Genomic DNA, 18,595 nt, shown 5'->3' with positions numbered 1-18,595 from the left:
TTTGACCCAACATTTAACTGCATTTTGACCTGCATTTTCTAACTTTTCTACAGTTAGAGCAACATTTTCTACATTTCCTGCATTTTGACCTGACATTTTACAACATTTTCTTTATTTACTACTTTCATGTCAATTGTCACATTTGAGACCACTTAACACATTTGCTGTTAATGATAACTTTTGTTTTTACAAACTCTTTTGTGTCTAATGTTGTCATGGTTTTGACTCTGACTGTGTTGTTTAAACACACCTGCTACAATATTTCTGTATTCTCAACACAACTGTACCTACGCGGCAGAAAAGTGCACCTTTATAGTTGGCGTTGTTCTCGCTGCTAAACGGAGCAGAACTTGATCAAACACGCAAGCGGTGCTGCGACATTTTGGCAGCTGCCGATAGAATTAAAAAAGAAAAAGAAAAAAAGAAGCAAGGCAGCACATTAGCTGATGATTGGTTAAGTTGGCTTCATGTCATGATCTGATTGGATGCAGTGACCCTTAAGACAGACTTAAAAGCAGTCAGCACATTTGTAGTTTTTATTGTGTGGCAGTCTTCCTCAAAAGTTCAAATCATCTAACCGGTTATGATGGCCGCAAAGTTTAATTTGGAATTTAATGTTTGTCATGTCCTTGTTATTTAAAAACTGATGTTCCATAATGAATCAACATGGAATTGAATTGAAGTGAATGAATCGAATCAGGGGAAGAAGGGGAAAAAAAAAATCGAAATCAAATCGGACTGAATTCTTGTGAATCGAAATCGAATCGATTAAGGAAATTAGAATTGATACCCAGCCCTAATATTAGGGCTGCTCAAAGAAAATGTTCAAACGTTAAAAAAAAATATGAAGACAAATAAAATTCTTTGAAACACTATAATTATGCAAGTTCCTTTTGGAAGTGCAAATGTATAAATTGAAACAACACAAAATTAGTATTAATACTAAAGTCAATTGAGTCTTCATATATATATATATTTTTTTAAAACAGCATTACAAACAATTCAATGAAAATGGACAAAATCAGCCCAATTATGGAAATAATGTGATTAGTACCATGAAAGGTATCACATACGCCTACACAGTACACATCATAAAATGTCAATCATGTTGAGGAAGATTTTTATTTTCCTAAATCACTGCAATGGAATATTTTTTAATCTTTTTTTTTTCTTTTTACAATGATGCTGATTTTGTAATTGTGCAGTGCAATAATTGAAATTGTAATTGAATTTCGATTAATTGCACAGCCCTAGCCCTAATACCTATACTTCCCCACATTAATACTTGAAAACGTGTACCTCTAATTTACCATACTTATATCATATTTTATGCATTTCTAATGTACCATCTAATCAACATCCTATTTAATCCCTGAACACGTTTTTTTTTAGGCTGTATCACATGTCAGAAACGTCAAAGTCATCCCAAAAATATGAGGACGTCTCGAAGAAGTGAGAATCGCTGTCTCGCCCAAAACTGCTGACAGGAGTGCCACGCCCAGAAAGTGTGAGTAAGTTAGTAAGTAGTAGTGTAGGTGAGTTAGTTAGTGGTGGGAACAATGCGGCTGTCACTAAGCTGGGCTTCCACCGGCTGTGTTTCAGTAGTCGGGCCTGTTTTGTTGCCGGATCATATGTCATCGGATCGGTTTCACTTTAGCCTCGTGATTGGCTGCCCAACCTAGTAGTATGTCAGCAAGAATAGAGAGAGTCAGTTGCGTCTAAACATTGTTAGCCAAAATAGAGCGCCATGCCCCCTAGGGGTGAAAGTTGGATCTGAAGTCCACTCTTTGGGCCCCTCACCGTGTCGGTGTTGCCGAGACTCGACAGCACAAACAAAGACTGGAGTCTATGAGTCACATTTAATTGGCTTACATGATGACTGAAAAGCAGACAAACCACGCCCAAAACAAGTCATCCATCCAAACAACTTGTTTTGCTAGCTAGTGAGAATATTTCCGCCACTGAGAACGAGAGTGAGCTAACTCCAATTTTGTATTTTGGGTGATCTCTATGGCAATGATTACTTCCTCTGGTTACTTGTTTTGACCAAAATTTGGATTTTCCTCGGATTCTAGTTTAGTCCAAACATTTGTCAAATGTATCAATAGTTGATGAACATTCACTAATATAATGACAACATGAAGATGTACTTACTTGCCAATCTCCTTTCTGGGATGGTGAAACCTGCTTTCATGGGCGCAGCCATCTTGGAAATGGCGAGGAAAGTGTTGAGTGCAATAATGGACTTCCTGCCTGCATCCTATAGTTCAGAATTGGAACTAAAGATCAGCATTCATCTTATTAAAATGGAAGTCAAGTCCAAAACTCTTTACAATAACATGTTCTATGGGCTCACAACCAGTTTAACTTAACACGGTATTCTGATTTATGTTGTGTTTGCGGAGTGTGAATGAAGAGGAAAAATCGACCTGTTTTAGCAATCTCAGGGGGCGGCCATTTTGTCTTCTACTGCCACAACGGAAAATGGCATCACAGTACCTAAGGGCTCAATGTGGGAACGTCACATGACCAAAAGCAGGAGACACGTGAGCCGTGATGGTCGTTACATGAGCCCGTAGGCACTGTGATGTCGTTTTCAGTTGACAACAAAAATGGCTGTAAAAGACAAAATGGCCGCCCCTGAGATACATTTGCTACTCAAATACATGTTATGTGAAAAGCTCTAGCTTTTGTTTTCTTTTTAATTGTATTTTATTTTATTGTGTCTTTTATTTTCATTGTATACTCGTTCCTCTTACAATTTTGTGGTGCGCTATAGCAAAAGCCATCATTTTTGTATATATTTGTCTTTGATACATGTGTGTTTGAAACAAAAAAAATAGAGCAGAAAAAAATTCTTACTGTGCTTAATTCTTATTCCACATACGTAATATTTATCAGCATGCCACACAGAACATATTATTGACATAAAGACAATTTTTGCCTGACTTCTCTAAAGCTATGCCTTTATTGATAAAATAAATAAATAATGTTAGACCACTTTATTTCTCATTAATCTCACGTTTATTTTTTTAATTTGACAAATATCACAAAGAAAAGTCAATTTTCCTTGCTTTTTTTTTTTCCCAGAGCAAAACATGAATATCATTATGAGGGTTGCAATTAGGATTAGTGTTAGATGCAAGTAATAACGTTGAAAAAGTTTAGGGGGTTTTAATGTTTAGTGGGTCAGATTAGGCCTTCATTTTTATAAAAAAAAAAAAAAAAAAAAAAAAAAAAGATTAGGCCTTCATTTGACCTTGTGAAAGGAGCACTTTTAAGTATTTCTGTTGCGCTGCTTCTGAGCATAGATGACGGGGTGTGGCCTTGAAACCTGCTGGTTTGTTTCCCCTCCTCCACAGGTGTGTCTGAGAGCGAGTAGTCAACAAACTGACAGTGCCCGTCCGTCATCTAAGTATTAGAAACGACAGAATTATATAAATCTGCATGAGATCGAAAGATAGCATGAATGCATCCATAGAGACGCGGGCCTGGCACTTATAATATGAAACATAAATGAGATTGACACGTATTTATTTGTCCAAATGAGCAGATACGCTTATGAAGCGTCATGTTGAGCTTTCACAGAGCGGCAACAGGCAAAAGTGTCAGCGTGTTGTGTGTGTTGGGGGGGGGGGTTGAAAACCGGTTGGGCGAGAGAAGCTCACACAAGCACAGGCACACACAATCTCAGCAGACACACCCAAAGTGCTCCTCTTGTGTATGCTTTCTTTTATTTGGTGTTCGCCATTTCAACTATTTTTATGAAGCTCAGCATTTTACACGTTTTTCTTTTACCGTAAAATTAGTTCATTAAAACGTATTTATTCAGTTGTTATATATTTATTTTTTTGAATAGTTACTTGACTTGACTTACTATAATTATTAATAAATATGTGTATTAATGAGTAAAATTTGTGTGTTTTTTTGTTTAATTAAAAAATAGGAAATAACCGGGTTTAAAAACTATTTAAAAAAATGTATAATTATCATTTAAAAAATCTGTTTTTATTTAGTGCAGTAATGTAAGTTTTAATTAACTAATTAATTCAAATGCATTATTATTTTTTAAATTAATTAACTAAATGGTCAATTTCATTCCATTTCATCTATTTGCAAACAGTGAAATGAAAAATAGAAGTTAAATGGCAAAAATATCATTTGCATCTGAATTCTTTTTACAGGGTCTTTCACCAATCAATTGGTTCAGCCAACTGCAGGTATGAAAGGTCCTGGATTGTTTCTACATTTGTTACTAGTGCTGAAAAGTGTATAAAAAAACATGCTTTTACATACCAAAAAAAAAAGAAAAAAAGAGGGAACTGAGTTCATTGCACTGGAAACAGTCAGCAGGATTGCCTCCTAATCCAGTTGGGAGAAGTATTACAATGGGAATAGCCCCCAAATCTGTCATTTGCGTGTCTCCTGCACCACCACCTTGCGGTACGTTGGGATTCTGCTTGAAGCCAGCTGAGCTCCAGTGGACTTGGTGGTGGTGCTTTTGACGTTGAAGGACATTTTCGATCCAGAGGTGTTCCTCTTCTGGGACATACTTCCAGCTGGGTTTCTGCTGGATGAGCCTTCCACCAAAAGGACGCTCTGAGCTCCAGACATCCGCTCAGCTTCTCCCCTTCCTTGCACCGTGGCGGTTCGACTGCCCCTGTGAACTTTCACAGACTCCACAGGGAGCTTGCTTTCCACCACCACCATCTTCTGGAAGCTGGGCTGATTCCCGGTGTGGATCTTGGGGTTCTCTACCAGCACCAGGCCGACATCGTTGGTGTGTCCGCCAGACACGAGCATGCCTTGCCCAGGTCCTGCTAGAACAACGCCCTGGAGATTGCTAGCCGATGCCTCAGCCAGAAGCACGGCGTTCTGGACTTGTGGCTGGACTACGTATTGCATGGGAGTGGCGGCGGCGTAATAAACAGGCTGCTGCTGCTGGAGCAAGAACATCTGGCCTTGGTTTTCCATTCCTCCCATCACTGGCGTCATGCATTGATTCCGCGTAGTCATGTTTTCCTTCACCACCTGAGTCACAGTTTGGTCTACCTTGGGGACAACTGGTGGCAGCTTGATGAGTTCCGGCCTTGGTTCTGTCAAGATCTTTGTTGGCGGTGGAATGACATCGGGTTGGATCTTCTGGCCGCCGCACAGCTCCGCCAGGGTCTTGAACTTGGGGCCCAGGTCGTCGAGGAACTGAAGGTCGTTGTCGTTCTCCAGGAGGCTGCAGCAGCCCACTGAGCCGGCCGAAGAGCTTTGGCCCTCAAAATTGTACTTCAAGTGAGCGTCCTTCGCCGCCAGGTTGCCTCTGCCGCCTTCGCTGTACACTTTCTGTTGAAACATGGCACAAAAAAATTTGAAATTTGTGATTACAACTGATCCAGTGCTGTGGTTTATGGAAAACCCAAACTGCCAACTTAAAAAAAAAAAAAAAAAAAAGGATATATAAAATATAATTTAAAAAAATAAATGGAAAGAAAACCAACAAAATATATCCATAAATAAACAAGTAAAAAAAAAAAAAAAAGAGATTCAAAAAATAAAAATAAATATACAAATAAATGTGGAAATGTCCAAAGTCACCACAACTTGCGACTTGAGTTGCTCGACAACAAGTCGTGTTGACAGTGGACAAGATAGTCGTCCAATAAATGTGAGAGCAGAGTGTTTTTATTTATTGATTGATATTTAATTCTATTTATATATTTATTTTGGTATTTCCACATTTCTTTTTATGTTTATTTGTATTTTTTTTATCTCGTTTTTTTATTTTTTACTTTTATTTATTTATGGATATTTTTTTTTTGTTATTTTCAATTATATTTATTTTTTGTATTTAATTTTTTAATTATATTTTTTTATATCCGTTTTTATTTATCCGCTTTTAGTCATTTATTCACTTATTTATTTATTTTTCATTTTGGCAGTTTTGGTCCTCCATAGTTGTTGACCTAATGTTGTTATAAATTCCACTCAATATATAATACAAAAGCTGCACCTGCGTATGCAGCTCTCACCTGCTGGTAGTATTGGGCGATCAGGTGGTCCGGTAGAGCGATGCTGTCATACTCTGCCATGGCCTGACCTCCCACCGCTGCACCCCCGAACCTGGAGTAAGTGTTGACGTTGGCCTGCCTCCTTCCCCAAGACTGCTCCGTGGTTCCCTGGAAGATGTCTGCAAAGACCGACTGGTTCACGTGATCGGTCCTGTCTACGGCGACCTGTTGCGTCGGGCTGAGGTTTAGCGGCACCTCCTGCCACCGACCCGGAAAACGGATGGACACAAGTCAAAAACTGCACAAGTGATTTCAAGAGCTGGCCGAGTGGTCAGGACTAACCGCGTTCTCCCCCAGGCCTTCGGTGTGGTAAGTGATCAAGTGGGACTCGGTTTCAAACGGGATTTCCGCAGCACCTTTCAGCAGGCCCAGATTGCCACCACAGTGACAAAAGAGCAACAGCAGGGGAACCACTGGAACAACAACAACACGCTTGCATTTCATATCTAAAAATATTCATCTGTCATTTATTTGATATGAGTGGGCATATAAACGAGAAATGCCAACGCTCAACTAAGCATGGCCTGATATTAAATTCTGACACAAAACTGTGAGCAAAAATATCATATCAAAACGACAGCTCTAAGATGTCCTTTTTTGAAATATTTGGTAAATGGTACTTCATTTATATAGCGCTTTTCCAACTTATAAGGCCCTAAAAAAGCGCTCCACGTGAGACTACTCATTGACATAGACATCGACAAGAGTAACTGGGGTTTCAGTATCTTGCTCAAAGGTACTTCGATGTGGCCAAAATAGCATGCGATCAAACCCACACTACTACGGAGCCACAATGAACCGTATAAATTTGTATAAATAAAAAACTGCATTTTCTTCCCATTGAAAACCATTTTTTTTTCAACAAATATTTAAAATTTTCGTTTTTTTCAACACATTAAAAAACAAAACAATTTCAACAAAATCTTTTTAATGTAATCTTTAATGTAATTTAATTTCATATTTAATACTTTTTTTTTTTTTTTTTTAAATATTGTGTACATTAAGAAATGTGTGCCATTAAAATTTTAAATGAATAAATACATTTTATCATTCTTCTTCTGTTTTATTAAGTGTCCCGTCACTGGTGAGCTATGTTTAGAACAGACAGGTGGGCTACTCATGTTATCCTTGGGGCTAACTAGTACCTAATGGCACCATATTTATTTATTTATTTTTGGGGGGGAATAATGCACATTATGTCAACAGAACAAAAATGCATTCATGTCTCACAGAGGAGGAAAAAAACCAACTGGCCGCTATTAACTTCAAAGGAGGTAGCTCGTTTACTCAACTACTTTTACATTATCACCTTTTAATATGAGATTTTGTCCAATTTCTACCAAATTTGAAGCATACATGTGAGAGAGATATGCGACCCATCGGAATTTCTTCAAAAAAAATGACATCAACATAAATTTTTTTCCTGAAAAAGGCCAAGGATATCTCACATCTATTATTATTATTAGTTTTGCATCACTTTGGATCATTTTGGGTATTACCATGACGCCCTCAAAGATACAGGTTTAATCGCCATCAAATATTCACTTCAAGTTTTTGTCACTAAATTTGATGACTCGCCATGAAAAAACGAAACTCTGAGTCACATCTTGAATGTCAAACGTGTGTGATGAAGGTGTCAAGTGAAGAGATTCATGTAATCCCCCTACTGGCAACAATGTATACATGCGCTACAACTCTCCTCTTGATTTCCATCTAAGTTCCACACTGGTTTGATGGCACTTACGCAATAGCAGCAGCAGGCCCAGTAGCAGAAGTCCGATGCCTGCGGGTCCCAACTCGGATTTCTTGTCAGGCTGACCTCTTCCGCCCCGTCTTCCACAAATCGCTCCATCCTCGCAGGTGCACACCTTGACCGTCACCTTCTGTGGTTCCGAGCACGCCTGCCCCTGCTGGTCCATCACCAGTAATTCCACCTCGTGGAGACCAGGCCATATGGAATTTGGGGCCCTCAGGATGGCTGCGGTATCTGCCCACACAGATTCAAATCCATGAGGTTCAGCCTGAAGATTAAAGTCCACCGAGATCCAAAACAGACCAGATGTTGTCTCCTCACCATTGAGATGCTCCAGCTGCCATTTTCCCTTTGTGCCCTCCAGGATTTCAAAGGTGAACGGAGCTCCATTGGGGAAGTCATCTCCGTCGACGGCACTGACGACAACCGCATCGTCGGGAAGGCACAGAGTCTCGAGGGTGCTGGTCAGGGTGGGACAGTGGTCGTTGAAGTCTTCCACTTGGATGGCCACAGTGCCGGTGGCGGTGCTCGAGGGGATGTCTGTTTGCGGGAAACACAAGTGGAATCACACAAAAGACTGTTTTTTCCCCCCAATCTCAACCTCATCCAATCAACATTAGGGATATTGAGCATTTTAACCACAGGGATGTGATTTGACCAAAGTGAAATTATCAGAAAATTTAGCCGGGGGTCTGGGGGCCGCTGGCACCCAGCTAGGTCCAGGGCAGTGCCCTGGTGGGGGGACAAGGGGGGCTTCCCGGAGCTCATGGGTTTTCCGTGTTTTAAGTACTTTCAATGCACTCACATGACAAAGAAATAGACAAAACAACAGCATAAATTTTCAATGTATATTGAACTATCCCATATAAAATGGCAGTTTTAGTCAACTCAAAATCAGTCACATTCAAAAACATTGGACTGCCTTTGCTTTTAAAAACTATCACTGAGAATATCATCATATCTAACTAATGTGATTACTAAGTTAACACATAAATAATGTTGAAGAGTTCAAATTTCATGAACAAATAATTGTATCATGACCAAATAAAAGTAACTCATATTAGAGCATACCACAAATGTCTTTGTTATAGCAGAAGATGTTATCTGTCGGAGTCATGTGCATACACATTGAACTACTAAAATTTTTTTTAAAAAATCGGATTTTTTTTTTTTTGGGCTGGGGGGAGAGATAAAAAAAAGCGGAATTCCGCGAATTAGCGGAAAAATCACATCCCTGTAACCAATATCGGTATCGGCCTTTAAAAAAAAAAAATCCGACGGCTGATAAGAGATAAATCTAAAACGATTTTAATCTCAGGGAACTACTTATTTAAATTTTCAGTTAACTTTAAAAGAGATGCTGCTGACCCTGGGAACCTTCTGAACCATTTGTTTTTGTTTGACATCAAATCTAGAAATGTGAAAAAAGAAATGTGAAAGTTTAAGATTTCAGGTATTTTTAAATTTTGGAAGAAAAAAAATTCTGTAGAAAACTATAGAGAGGAGCTATGGTATTTACTTGTTTAAGTTTTCATTTAACTTTTAAGATAAAAAAAAAACATTTTATTTTGAAAAGTCTGAAAAATTGTTCAATCAACATGCTTTAAGACATTACAACAAAGTAAAGATCGGCATTTGTATTTAATCTTCAGACCCAAAGATGATTGCAGTGGTGAGTGGACATGACTTATGCTGCATTCAAAGATGGTCGGAAGTCAGACTTTTCCGAGTTCAAACCAGGAAGTCAAAATCGGGAAAAAAAGTATCCCAACTTCACGACGGACTATAATGTGACGTCACTCTATAATGGCGACCCCTTTGGAAACACAGACTGTCAATGGTAGGACACAATTTACTAGAATATGAAAATAAATAGCTTTCTTTATTCATAAATAGTCAACATGACTTCACGTAACACAACGTACGTGACAGTTTGCCGCTGTCTCCCAGCATGAAATTATACGCTGGACTCCTGAACGGTATGGGATGCTTATGAAATAAGATTAAAACACGGGAAGTTTGCTAGAGGTCAAAATGAGTTTTGAAGACCAAAATAAAAAAAACAATTTTACACTAAATTACCATTTTGGTTGTTTACTTCGTTACTTCCCTCTACTGTCGGCACAACACCAAAATGATTCAGCATCTTAACATCTAAGGCGGTTACGTAATGCGACAATCGTGGCAGCGTACCTTCCGAAATGCAGATCACTTGAGCGTAGTACGTCCCGTTGACCAAAAAAGTGGACTCTCTGTCGGGCATCTTGATCAGTCTGATGTCTGCGGTTTCTGGGTCAATGGTGAGCCAGTTGTCAGGGTCCGAACCTTTAAGATATCTACAACACAGAACCCAATTGCAATGCCGCGTATTTTGGTATCTGGGCTTTCAATCGGAACCATCGGTGCCATACAAAATGCAACATAACAGCAGAGATGAAGAGAATTGATTGTTGGGCATTAATCAATACATCTTCATGGAACAAATGTTACAGTGTGTATGCACTCACTTGACTTTCTGGGCTGGTTTCCCAGTGTCGCCATCTAGTGCCGGGTAGTGAGCAATGACGTCATTGATAGTAGTGCTGCTGCCCTCCGATATTGTGATCACTTTGGCTTTGGGATCAAAATGTGGACCTTCACGCTGGTTTTGAACGTTGATTTTGACGTATGCTTTATACAGCGCGCTTTGCTGAAGTCTTTCATAAAATGGAGCCTTGTTCCTCACGGTGAGTTCAAGAAGAAAATCCTTCACGTCCTCATAGTCCGCCGGCTGCGAAATCGGACATATTGTTTCAAATTGTGGCTTGTTGCGAAGCTAACATGGCTAGCCTGCGTGTTTCTGTTTATTTTTTTGCATACCTTATCAAGCATCAGGATTCCCTCGTTGGTCTTTGGGTCCGTTTTGATGCTGAAGTACTTGGCCTCGTTGCCTTTCACGATATCAAACACGCTTTGCCAGTTTTCCGTGTCCTTCAGGTCCAAGTCTTGAGCTTTGAACCTCATCACCTCCACACCCTCCGTGTTCTCCATTATGCTGCCTTCGTACTACAAGGAAAATGCGCACCAACTCGGGTTATCACATGACCTTTGACAAGAACTCTGAAACTCTGATCCGTGCTTTCATAGCATCTAGACTGGACGACTATAACAGATTACGTGACCAATGAGATGACCAGTAGCAGTCAAAGGCTTGACTATAAGACCAAACCGCAAAGCATGTGGTATGAAAACAACACATACATGGTGTTTTTCCAGCGTTGGAAGGTTGTCGTTGATGTCCAGCACATTGATGGTCAGCGTGCTGGTTCCTGTGAGTCCGTCAGGGTTCCCGTTGAGGTCCTGAGCTTGCACCGTCACAAAGTACCGATCTGTTGTCTGACAGCACAAAACCACAACGTGAACAAGTTTGTGCGATTCTCGCTTTTTTCGACATTTGGTTGATTTTGGAGGAGCTGGTACTACCTCTCTATCCAGGGTAGATTTGTCAACGTAGATGTTTCCATCGTTGTTCATGTGGAACATGTCGTGAGGTGGGTCCTGCTTCACGATGGTGTAGAACAGATGAGAGTTGGGGCTGCCCGGTTCATCGGCGTCAGTCGCAGTGACGGTCGTGATGGGCGTCCCTGAAAAACACAGATATCAAAGCATGCGGGGTTATCATAGTTTTGGAATTTTCATCTTAGTGAGTTTTTATTTCATCTGGAGTTTTTGTTTTTTTAAATGTAGTTAGTTTTAATTAGCTTTCAAGGCGGTTCTCTTAGTTTTTATTAGTTCTAGTTACTTTAACAAAATGCTTAGTTAGTTTCAGTATTAGTCGTCGTTTTGTTTTTTATTGTGTATTACTTGTGCGCAGAGGTGGCAAATCCAGGTCCAGAAAGTAAAACCCTGCCACAGTTTGGCTTTAGCCATAGATGCTAGCTTAGCTAGCTAGCTCCCTAGCAGATAAACGAGCACCATGGTTGCTAGCCAGGGAGCTAGCTAGCTAGCTAGCACCTGGGGTTAAACTAAAGCCAAACTGTGACATGGTTTTTTACTTTCTGGACCTGGATTTGCCACCTCTGCTTGTGCGCAATATTTGATCAACACCATGGTTAAATGAGAAAAGTAACAAATTTCTTACTTAGCATTGTATTTCGTTGTCGCCTCGGAGCGACGTCATCTGAAGGTGCTTTTCTATTGGCTGCTGCTAGATGACGTCACTTCTGTGTGACACTTACAAATGTCCTTATTCCGGTGAAATAAATATACTTAACATCACATTTAAAATCATCCCCAAAGGCTCATGTGTTAAATTAATTACCAAAGACTAAAACGAAGGACATTTTCGCTATAATTATAGTTAGTTTTAGTTAGTTTTGTAAACATAAAATGTAATTTCAGTTAGTTTTTGTTTTTTGAAAAGTATATTCGTTTTTATTTTATTTAGTTAATGAAATTGAAGTTTTCGTGAACTAAAATAACCTTGCAAGCATGCCATAAGTTTTGCTCTACCAAGGAGACATGCTAGGGTAATGCAAAATAAAATAAAATAAAGAAAACAAACCGGGGCCAAAGAAGAAGAAATGGCATTGAGGCCGAATGATCCAGCCAATGGCTGTGTCATCAGTTGTCACATGTCTTGTAACGTTACACTGCCATCTACAGGACTCAAGTGGAACGGCAATGCTCAGACTTTCACATATGTAGGATTTGTTTTGTGTGACATTTTAGTTTACTTTAAATTCTAATCACTGTGGCATTAGAAATACATTTCTTTCTTTTTTCAAATAGAGATGGCATTTTTCACCATTTTCGTCCTCATTTTCCAATGAATTATGCAATGATCAGAACCGGAGGGAATGCGTGACTATAGACTTGTCACTGATGATGTAGTGGTACTGTACATTCGCATGGCTTCAACTCTGACCCTGATCAAGATAAACATTATTCAGACAAGAACACTGTACCTCAGTGAAATATAAATCAAGCACGAGTTGTTGTACTTAGGTCAAGCAATCGATCTAATGCCACAAAATTCTACTTTCATGGATCTGTATGTCTCAAGTGTTATTATCGCTCATCTGTTCTCTAACCCGCAGGGCTGCGTTCGTCCACGTCCACGGGCTGCATGGCGTCAAACTGTGGCTCGTTGTCGTTCTCGTCCAGCACCTCTACGCGGATGTTTATCCTTTTCTCCGCCTCGGTGCCGTCTTTGAATCTGGCGATGCCCAACAGCTGAAAGGACAAATAGCAGCAACTTTACTTGACTGGCTCCACAGCATCACCAATGGCCGATTTGAGGTATTACAACAGCCTTTCCCAATTTTTTTTTTTTTCGCATACAGACGCTCCACACCTTACGAACGAGTTACGTTCCGGACGATCGTTCGTAAGGTGAATTTGTCCGTAAGTTGCTTCAGTGCTATATTTTGTATTATAATTTATGTTTAAAGCCTATATAAGTATATTGAAGGTTTATATAAGTATGTTTAAGGCTTGTACAAGTAACCTGCATTGGTTTGTACTGAAAAAAACTTTTAATAAAATGGAGAGAATACGTACAGTACTGTACTGTACTACGTATGTTAGAGAGAGAGAGCAAAAGACACACACACACACAGTATGTACATGTACGTAATAAGATAAATAAAATGAAGTTTAACTTACTTTTGGAAGATGTACTCGATGCTTAAGGAGATGATGGAGGAGGAGGAAGAGGAGGATTTGATATCATGAGAGATTCTTCGTCGTCGCTGGAATCGGCTTCAAAAGTTATTTCCTCCTTTATGGGGACCGGCGTTTCTTCCTCCTCCTCCTCGCCACGTTGCTGAGCCTCCAATGAGCTCTCACAGCGCCAAGCGTCGGTATTAGCGGCGGAAAGAAGCACTACGCGCAATACAAAATCTAACTTACAGCATCTCATTCCAAACATTTTTCGACATACTGTACGCGCAGAAATGTTCGTACGTACCGTTGTTCGTAACTCGAATGTTCGTAAGTAGGGGAGCGTCTGTATAGCTATGTTGATATTATGTCTTCAAATTTATATTCTTATTTTATAATGTTAAAATTTTGGGTGATAATGACGTAATTCATATTCAATATTTTTATTTTGTAAAACAAAAAAAGGGTGTCGCTGTACCTAATGAAATGTCCATTTTGCCAAACATTGAGATATCAAATATCAAAACAAAGTCAATAAATGTTTTCTGATTCAGTACTAGAAAGATATATTTATTTACGGGTATTCAGCAAAAAAGGAGCTGAGTGATTGAGGAAGGGGTTGCTCACATTGTAAGTATTGATGACCTCCCTGTCCAGTTTTTGGGTGACACGAATGAGTCCCGTTTTGAAGTCCACCACGAAGACGTCGAAGGGGTGCTCGCTTGCGCCGACGCCCTGCAGGGAGTAGCTAATGTCCCCGCCAACTTCCAATTCTGATCGAATCTGAAATAGACACAACATACAAAAACTGAATAGGAGCTGCAAAAATGGAACTTCAATGCTGGGATGCTGCACATGCTCCAGTAGCGCCTCCTTGTGGATAAAAGTGTTTCTTACCTTGGCTATATACTGTTCCCCAGTGTAATCTTCATTTTCCTTGAGCTGCTTTGGAGGCATGAACCATTCTCTTTTTTTCCGGACTGGTTCATTCCCAGAGTGGAGCGTTAGTACAAGTGTGTTCTGGAGCTATAACGCAGTAGACAACAGGAAAGTCCATGACATCACTCGAAGCAGGTTTATCATTCAAGCCGCATATATTTCAATGAGCCTCCGTTTAAGCTAAACTCTTGTCTTTGCGGACGATTTTGTCCATTATTAAGATCACAAAAATACAAAAAAAAAAAACTCAAGTCTAAGCAGTTTTGTCGCTTGTCTGTCTAGAATATCTGATTAAAATTTGGTGGCAGTTGGATAAAATGTCCAAAATGATCAAAAAATAGCCGCTTCATAGCAAAATGTCTGACTTCCTGTGTCTTGTCTCTTGAGGCTTTTCTACAAAATGTCATGTTGCTAAATGTAGCTGAATTAAAAAAAACTATAATAATTATTAATGGCAACCATAATAATAATAATAATAATAAAACATCCGTGTGACCAATTTGTTTTTGAACTAACAAATCTAGTCTAATCTAATCTAGTCCATGTCCGATTGTCCACCTCCACATATACATGTCCCTCCTGTCCCTTTATGTTCGTTCACCTGTAGATGTTCTCAATTGGGGGGGTTTTCTCCACGTCTACATGTCCACCAAATAATTAATAAAGGGAAATGAATAATCCAATTATTTCCTATTGTCCACTTATGTGTTTAACATCCACCTGTACATATTCTTACTGTCTACTCTACCCCCAACAAAAAGTTTTGTAGTGTGAAGTCAACATCATGTAAGGCAAAAAAGAAAAAAGCCACTCCTTATTCATGGTGCGTTAATGCCAGTAGGTTTACCGTTTTCCACCTATTTATATTCTATATATATATATATATATATATATATATATATATATATATATGTTCACCTGCCCACATCCTTTCCCCTCCTGACTGACACAAAAATATTAGTAATTCAAATTCACTCACCATTAGAAGCAAAACACTCGCAGGAAAAAGCACTCGGACCATAATGATGCCTTGCAGGAGGTCCTCTTCAGGTCTGAGCTGAGAAAGAGGAGAGGGAAGCTTTGTACAGCATAACGCCCTCTCTCGGGGGCGTGTGTGTGTGTGGGTGCGTAAAAAGGTTATGAACTTCTGACATGAGGACCGCCTCTTAACAATCAACTTAGAAGCCCTCGTAAAAAATTTAATTATATTGACAACATTTTTGACTTAAGCTTATTGGCACATTGAAGGATCAGTAGCAACATTTATCAACATTTTGAAGTCGTTCTTCAAAAGTGTGCTTTTATACTTTTACTATAGTAGGTTTTAGTATTTTAAATCCAGTCACTTAATGAGTGGATTACAACTGAATGTTTTTTAAAAATGTTTTTATTCTATAATTGGTAATGGGAATTATTGGCACAGTGTTTTATTTTATCCACTTTATTCAAAATGTGTACATTTATTTTACCATTATATTATTTGTGTATTTATAGTATTTGTATAGTGTTAGAGAATTTCATTATTGAACATGACCATTTTATTTTATGTAATCTATGAATTCATAATTCGTTATTTTTATTTATATGTTGATTGGATAACATTTTAAACATTATTTGTTATACTGTACAATAATTATTGGTTTGTGTATTACTGATTTATTATACTATATATGAATAAATTGCATCAATAAAATATATATTTTTATGCACTTAATCTTTCATACTGGACGTGTGTTGTGTGTTTTTTGAACATACTTTTATGCAGTTGATATTCAGATCAAATCGGATATAGCTACTGTCACGTGGTTACTCCTTTTTTCTCCAGTATACTTTCACATTTGTTTGCTCAACAATGTTGTGTTCGTCCATAATCAAGTTTCAGGGCAGTTTACCACAATAGAATAATGTGTGGACACTCCATAATGTTTACATCTATAATTATGTTCCACATAGCAATGTAATTTATTTGTTTTCTTTATTATTTAGTCTCCCTAACTTCTTTCTATATTTCTCCCTCCCAAAATGTTTCCTCCTGTACAATCTTAACATGTGGTCACTCCACAATGTTGTGTGTGTTGTGTTTACATTCCGCTTTCTCCCTCCCAAAATGTTTCCTCCTGTACAATCTAACATGTGGTCACTCCACAGTGCTGTGTGTGTTGTGTTTACATTTCAGCATGCACCTATTTCCTTCATGTAGTCTGCCTCGTTTCTTAATGTTTTCTTTAGTTTTGCCCAGAAAGTGCTTTTTTTTCTTCTTCAGTAGACTATGGCGTGTTAGCGCCACAATGTTGCGTATATCGTGTTTACATTTCGGACCACTCATTTCTTTCATGCAGTCTGATTCATTCCTTAGTGTATTTAGTTTAGTCCAGATAGTACTTTTTCAGTTAATTATGACATGTGGTCACTCCACAATGTTGTGTGTGTTGGGTTTAGAATTTGGGACGCTACTGCTCTTATTTCTTCCATGCAATCTGCCTGATTTCTTAATGTTTTCTTTAGTTTTGCCCAGAAAGTGCTTTTTTCCCCAGTAGACTATGACATGTGGTCACTCCACAATATTGTGCACATCTATGCTTATGTTTCATTTTTATTCGTTCCAAAGATTCTTCCCTCTTTTTTGTTGTTGTCCATTTCACTAAATATGTCAAAAATATTCCCCCACCACCCCCAGGGAACTCTGGCGTGTGGTCACTCCACAATATTGTGTGTATCATGTTTACATTTCAGACCACTCATTTCTTCAATGCAGTCTGCCTGGTTTCTTAATGTTTTCTTTAGTTTTGCCCAGAAAGTACTTCTTTTTTTGTTCAGTCGACTATGACGTGGTCACTCCACAATGTTCATGTACACCTATGTTTATGTTCCTTCCTTATTTGTTCCAAAGATTATGCCACTTTCTCAAATATCAAAATATTCCCCCCATTCCCCAGGGAACTCTGGCGTGTGGTCACTCCACAATGTTGTGTACATTCAATGACATCACCTACTAGCCAGGAATGCTTAATTCAATATTTTCGCAGATATTATTATGACGGTTATCGTCTGTTGTGAAACTTTTCTCAACCCTAAAGGAAAAACTTTATGGTTGTCACCATCGCCCCACCTCGACGGAAACGCTGGTTTCTTTCCGCATCAATTTGCATTCCTTTGGCAGCCGTGTGTGTTTGACACCTACGACAAACGGTGATGAAGATTATGACAGGGTGGACATGGCAATTAAAGCGGAATCTGTCAAAGGAGTCATACAACAACTGTTTGCCTTATCAGACGGGGGGGGGGGGTTTCCATTTGAGTGCAGAAGTGTCACTTCGACGTGAGTCAAAAAACTGCTTGACATATTTCTATTAATGCAAACTTGGCATTCGGACATGAGGAGTTGAACCTCAAAACGATCAAGTTTCAATCAGCTGCAAAGTTAATGTTATGCATGCTAATTTCTCAACACTGGAAGCTTATTATGAGAGAAAATGTTGTCTTCATACAGAGCTACGCTGAAGTTTGAATGTCCATATCATGCCACCAAAATGTTGGTGCAAAATATGCCGTCAGCAGTTCAAACAATTACTGGTTGTATTGTGGTAGTTTTCATTTACCCAACCCCCCCCCCCCCCCCCCCAAAAGAAAAGGGGCGCAATTACAGTATATTAGAGAAAAAGTGTGTTCTTAACGTTGGCTAAATCAGATGATAAAACATTGTGGTATGACTGGTTCAAAATGTTTTTGTTTTAATCAACACATATTTTTTTTACATTACAACAGTGTGTTGAGTAAACGAGCTGGTGATGTTTATTTCCACAACACTTGACAGACTGTTTTGGATCCTAAATGCCTGGTGTTGCTATGTTAGCTTCTTATGCTAGTCACTAGCCAACAATTACTGATTAAATATCTTCAAAGTGTTGAGAGTCTTCTGCTCAGATTTAGTTATAACTGTTTAGATTTAGTCATAGCTGTTTTAATTTCCTCAGTAGAGCTGGGTAAGTGTTTAAATTATGTTTTCGGATTTTACTAAGACATTTGAATATACAAGTTGGTTTCGTTCTATTTTAGAATCCTAGAAACCTAAGTCCTTGTATACGGGGTAACGTTACGAAGAAATGGCCGCATAAGAAATGACTGAGTGAAGAGAAATAAGAGAGATAAGAGAATAAGAAGTTTGAGCGGTTTTGATAGAATCTGAATAAAACACAAGGTA

At 38.9% G+C, this 18,595-nt stretch overlaps 1 protein-coding gene across 6 annotated transcripts in view; it reads right to left on the bottom strand.

Moving 5' to 3' along the window:
- Nucleotides 1–370: 370 nt before the first annotated feature.
- Nucleotides 371–18,595, bottom strand: part of LOC144062587 (desmoglein-2.1-like) — an 82,508-nt gene continuing 64,283 nt past the window's right edge. For 2 of the 6 annotated variants that reach the window (XM_077584114.1, XM_077584113.1), the window contains exons 2-15: nucleotides 15,374–15,451; nucleotides 14,353–14,481; nucleotides 14,083–14,238; nucleotides 12,885–13,026; nucleotides 11,275–11,435; nucleotides 11,053–11,187; nucleotides 10,672–10,857; nucleotides 10,320–10,582; nucleotides 10,006–10,148; nucleotides 8,134–8,352; nucleotides 7,804–8,046; nucleotides 6,342–6,472; nucleotides 6,021–6,257; nucleotides 3,002–5,334 (exon numbers count right to left, since the gene is read on the bottom strand). In XM_077584114.1, the coding sequence (XP_077440240.1) occupies nucleotides 4,411–5,334; nucleotides 6,021–6,257; nucleotides 6,342–6,472; nucleotides 7,804–8,046; nucleotides 8,134–8,352; nucleotides 10,006–10,148; nucleotides 10,320–10,582; nucleotides 10,672–10,857; nucleotides 11,053–11,187; nucleotides 11,275–11,435; nucleotides 12,885–13,026; nucleotides 14,083–14,238; nucleotides 14,353–14,481; nucleotides 15,374–15,415 (3,111 nt within the window). In that variant the 5' untranslated portion in view covers nucleotides 15,416–15,451 and the 3' untranslated portion in view covers nucleotides 3,002–4,410. Of the gene's footprint in view, nucleotides 390–2,154; nucleotides 2,261–3,001; nucleotides 5,335–6,020; nucleotides 6,258–6,341; nucleotides 6,473–7,803; nucleotides 8,047–8,133; nucleotides 8,353–10,005; nucleotides 10,149–10,319; nucleotides 10,583–10,671; nucleotides 10,858–11,052; nucleotides 11,188–11,274; nucleotides 11,436–12,884; nucleotides 13,027–14,082; nucleotides 14,239–14,352; nucleotides 15,317–15,373; nucleotides 15,452–17,503; nucleotides 17,950–18,595 lie in introns of those variants that run through there. The other 4 variants (XR_013296418.1, XM_077584109.1, XM_077584115.1 and 1 more) reach the window with 4 other exon arrangements.

This window comes from Vanacampus margaritifer, chromosome 13, assembly GCF_051991255.1.
Source record: "Vanacampus margaritifer isolate UIUO_Vmar chromosome 13, RoL_Vmar_1.0, whole genome shotgun sequence".
Lineage (NCBI taxonomy): Eukaryota > Metazoa > Chordata > Actinopteri > Syngnathiformes > Syngnathidae > Vanacampus > Vanacampus margaritifer.
Note: the sequence above shows the minus strand (reverse complement) of the source record. Positions and strands in the feature narration are given on the sequence as shown.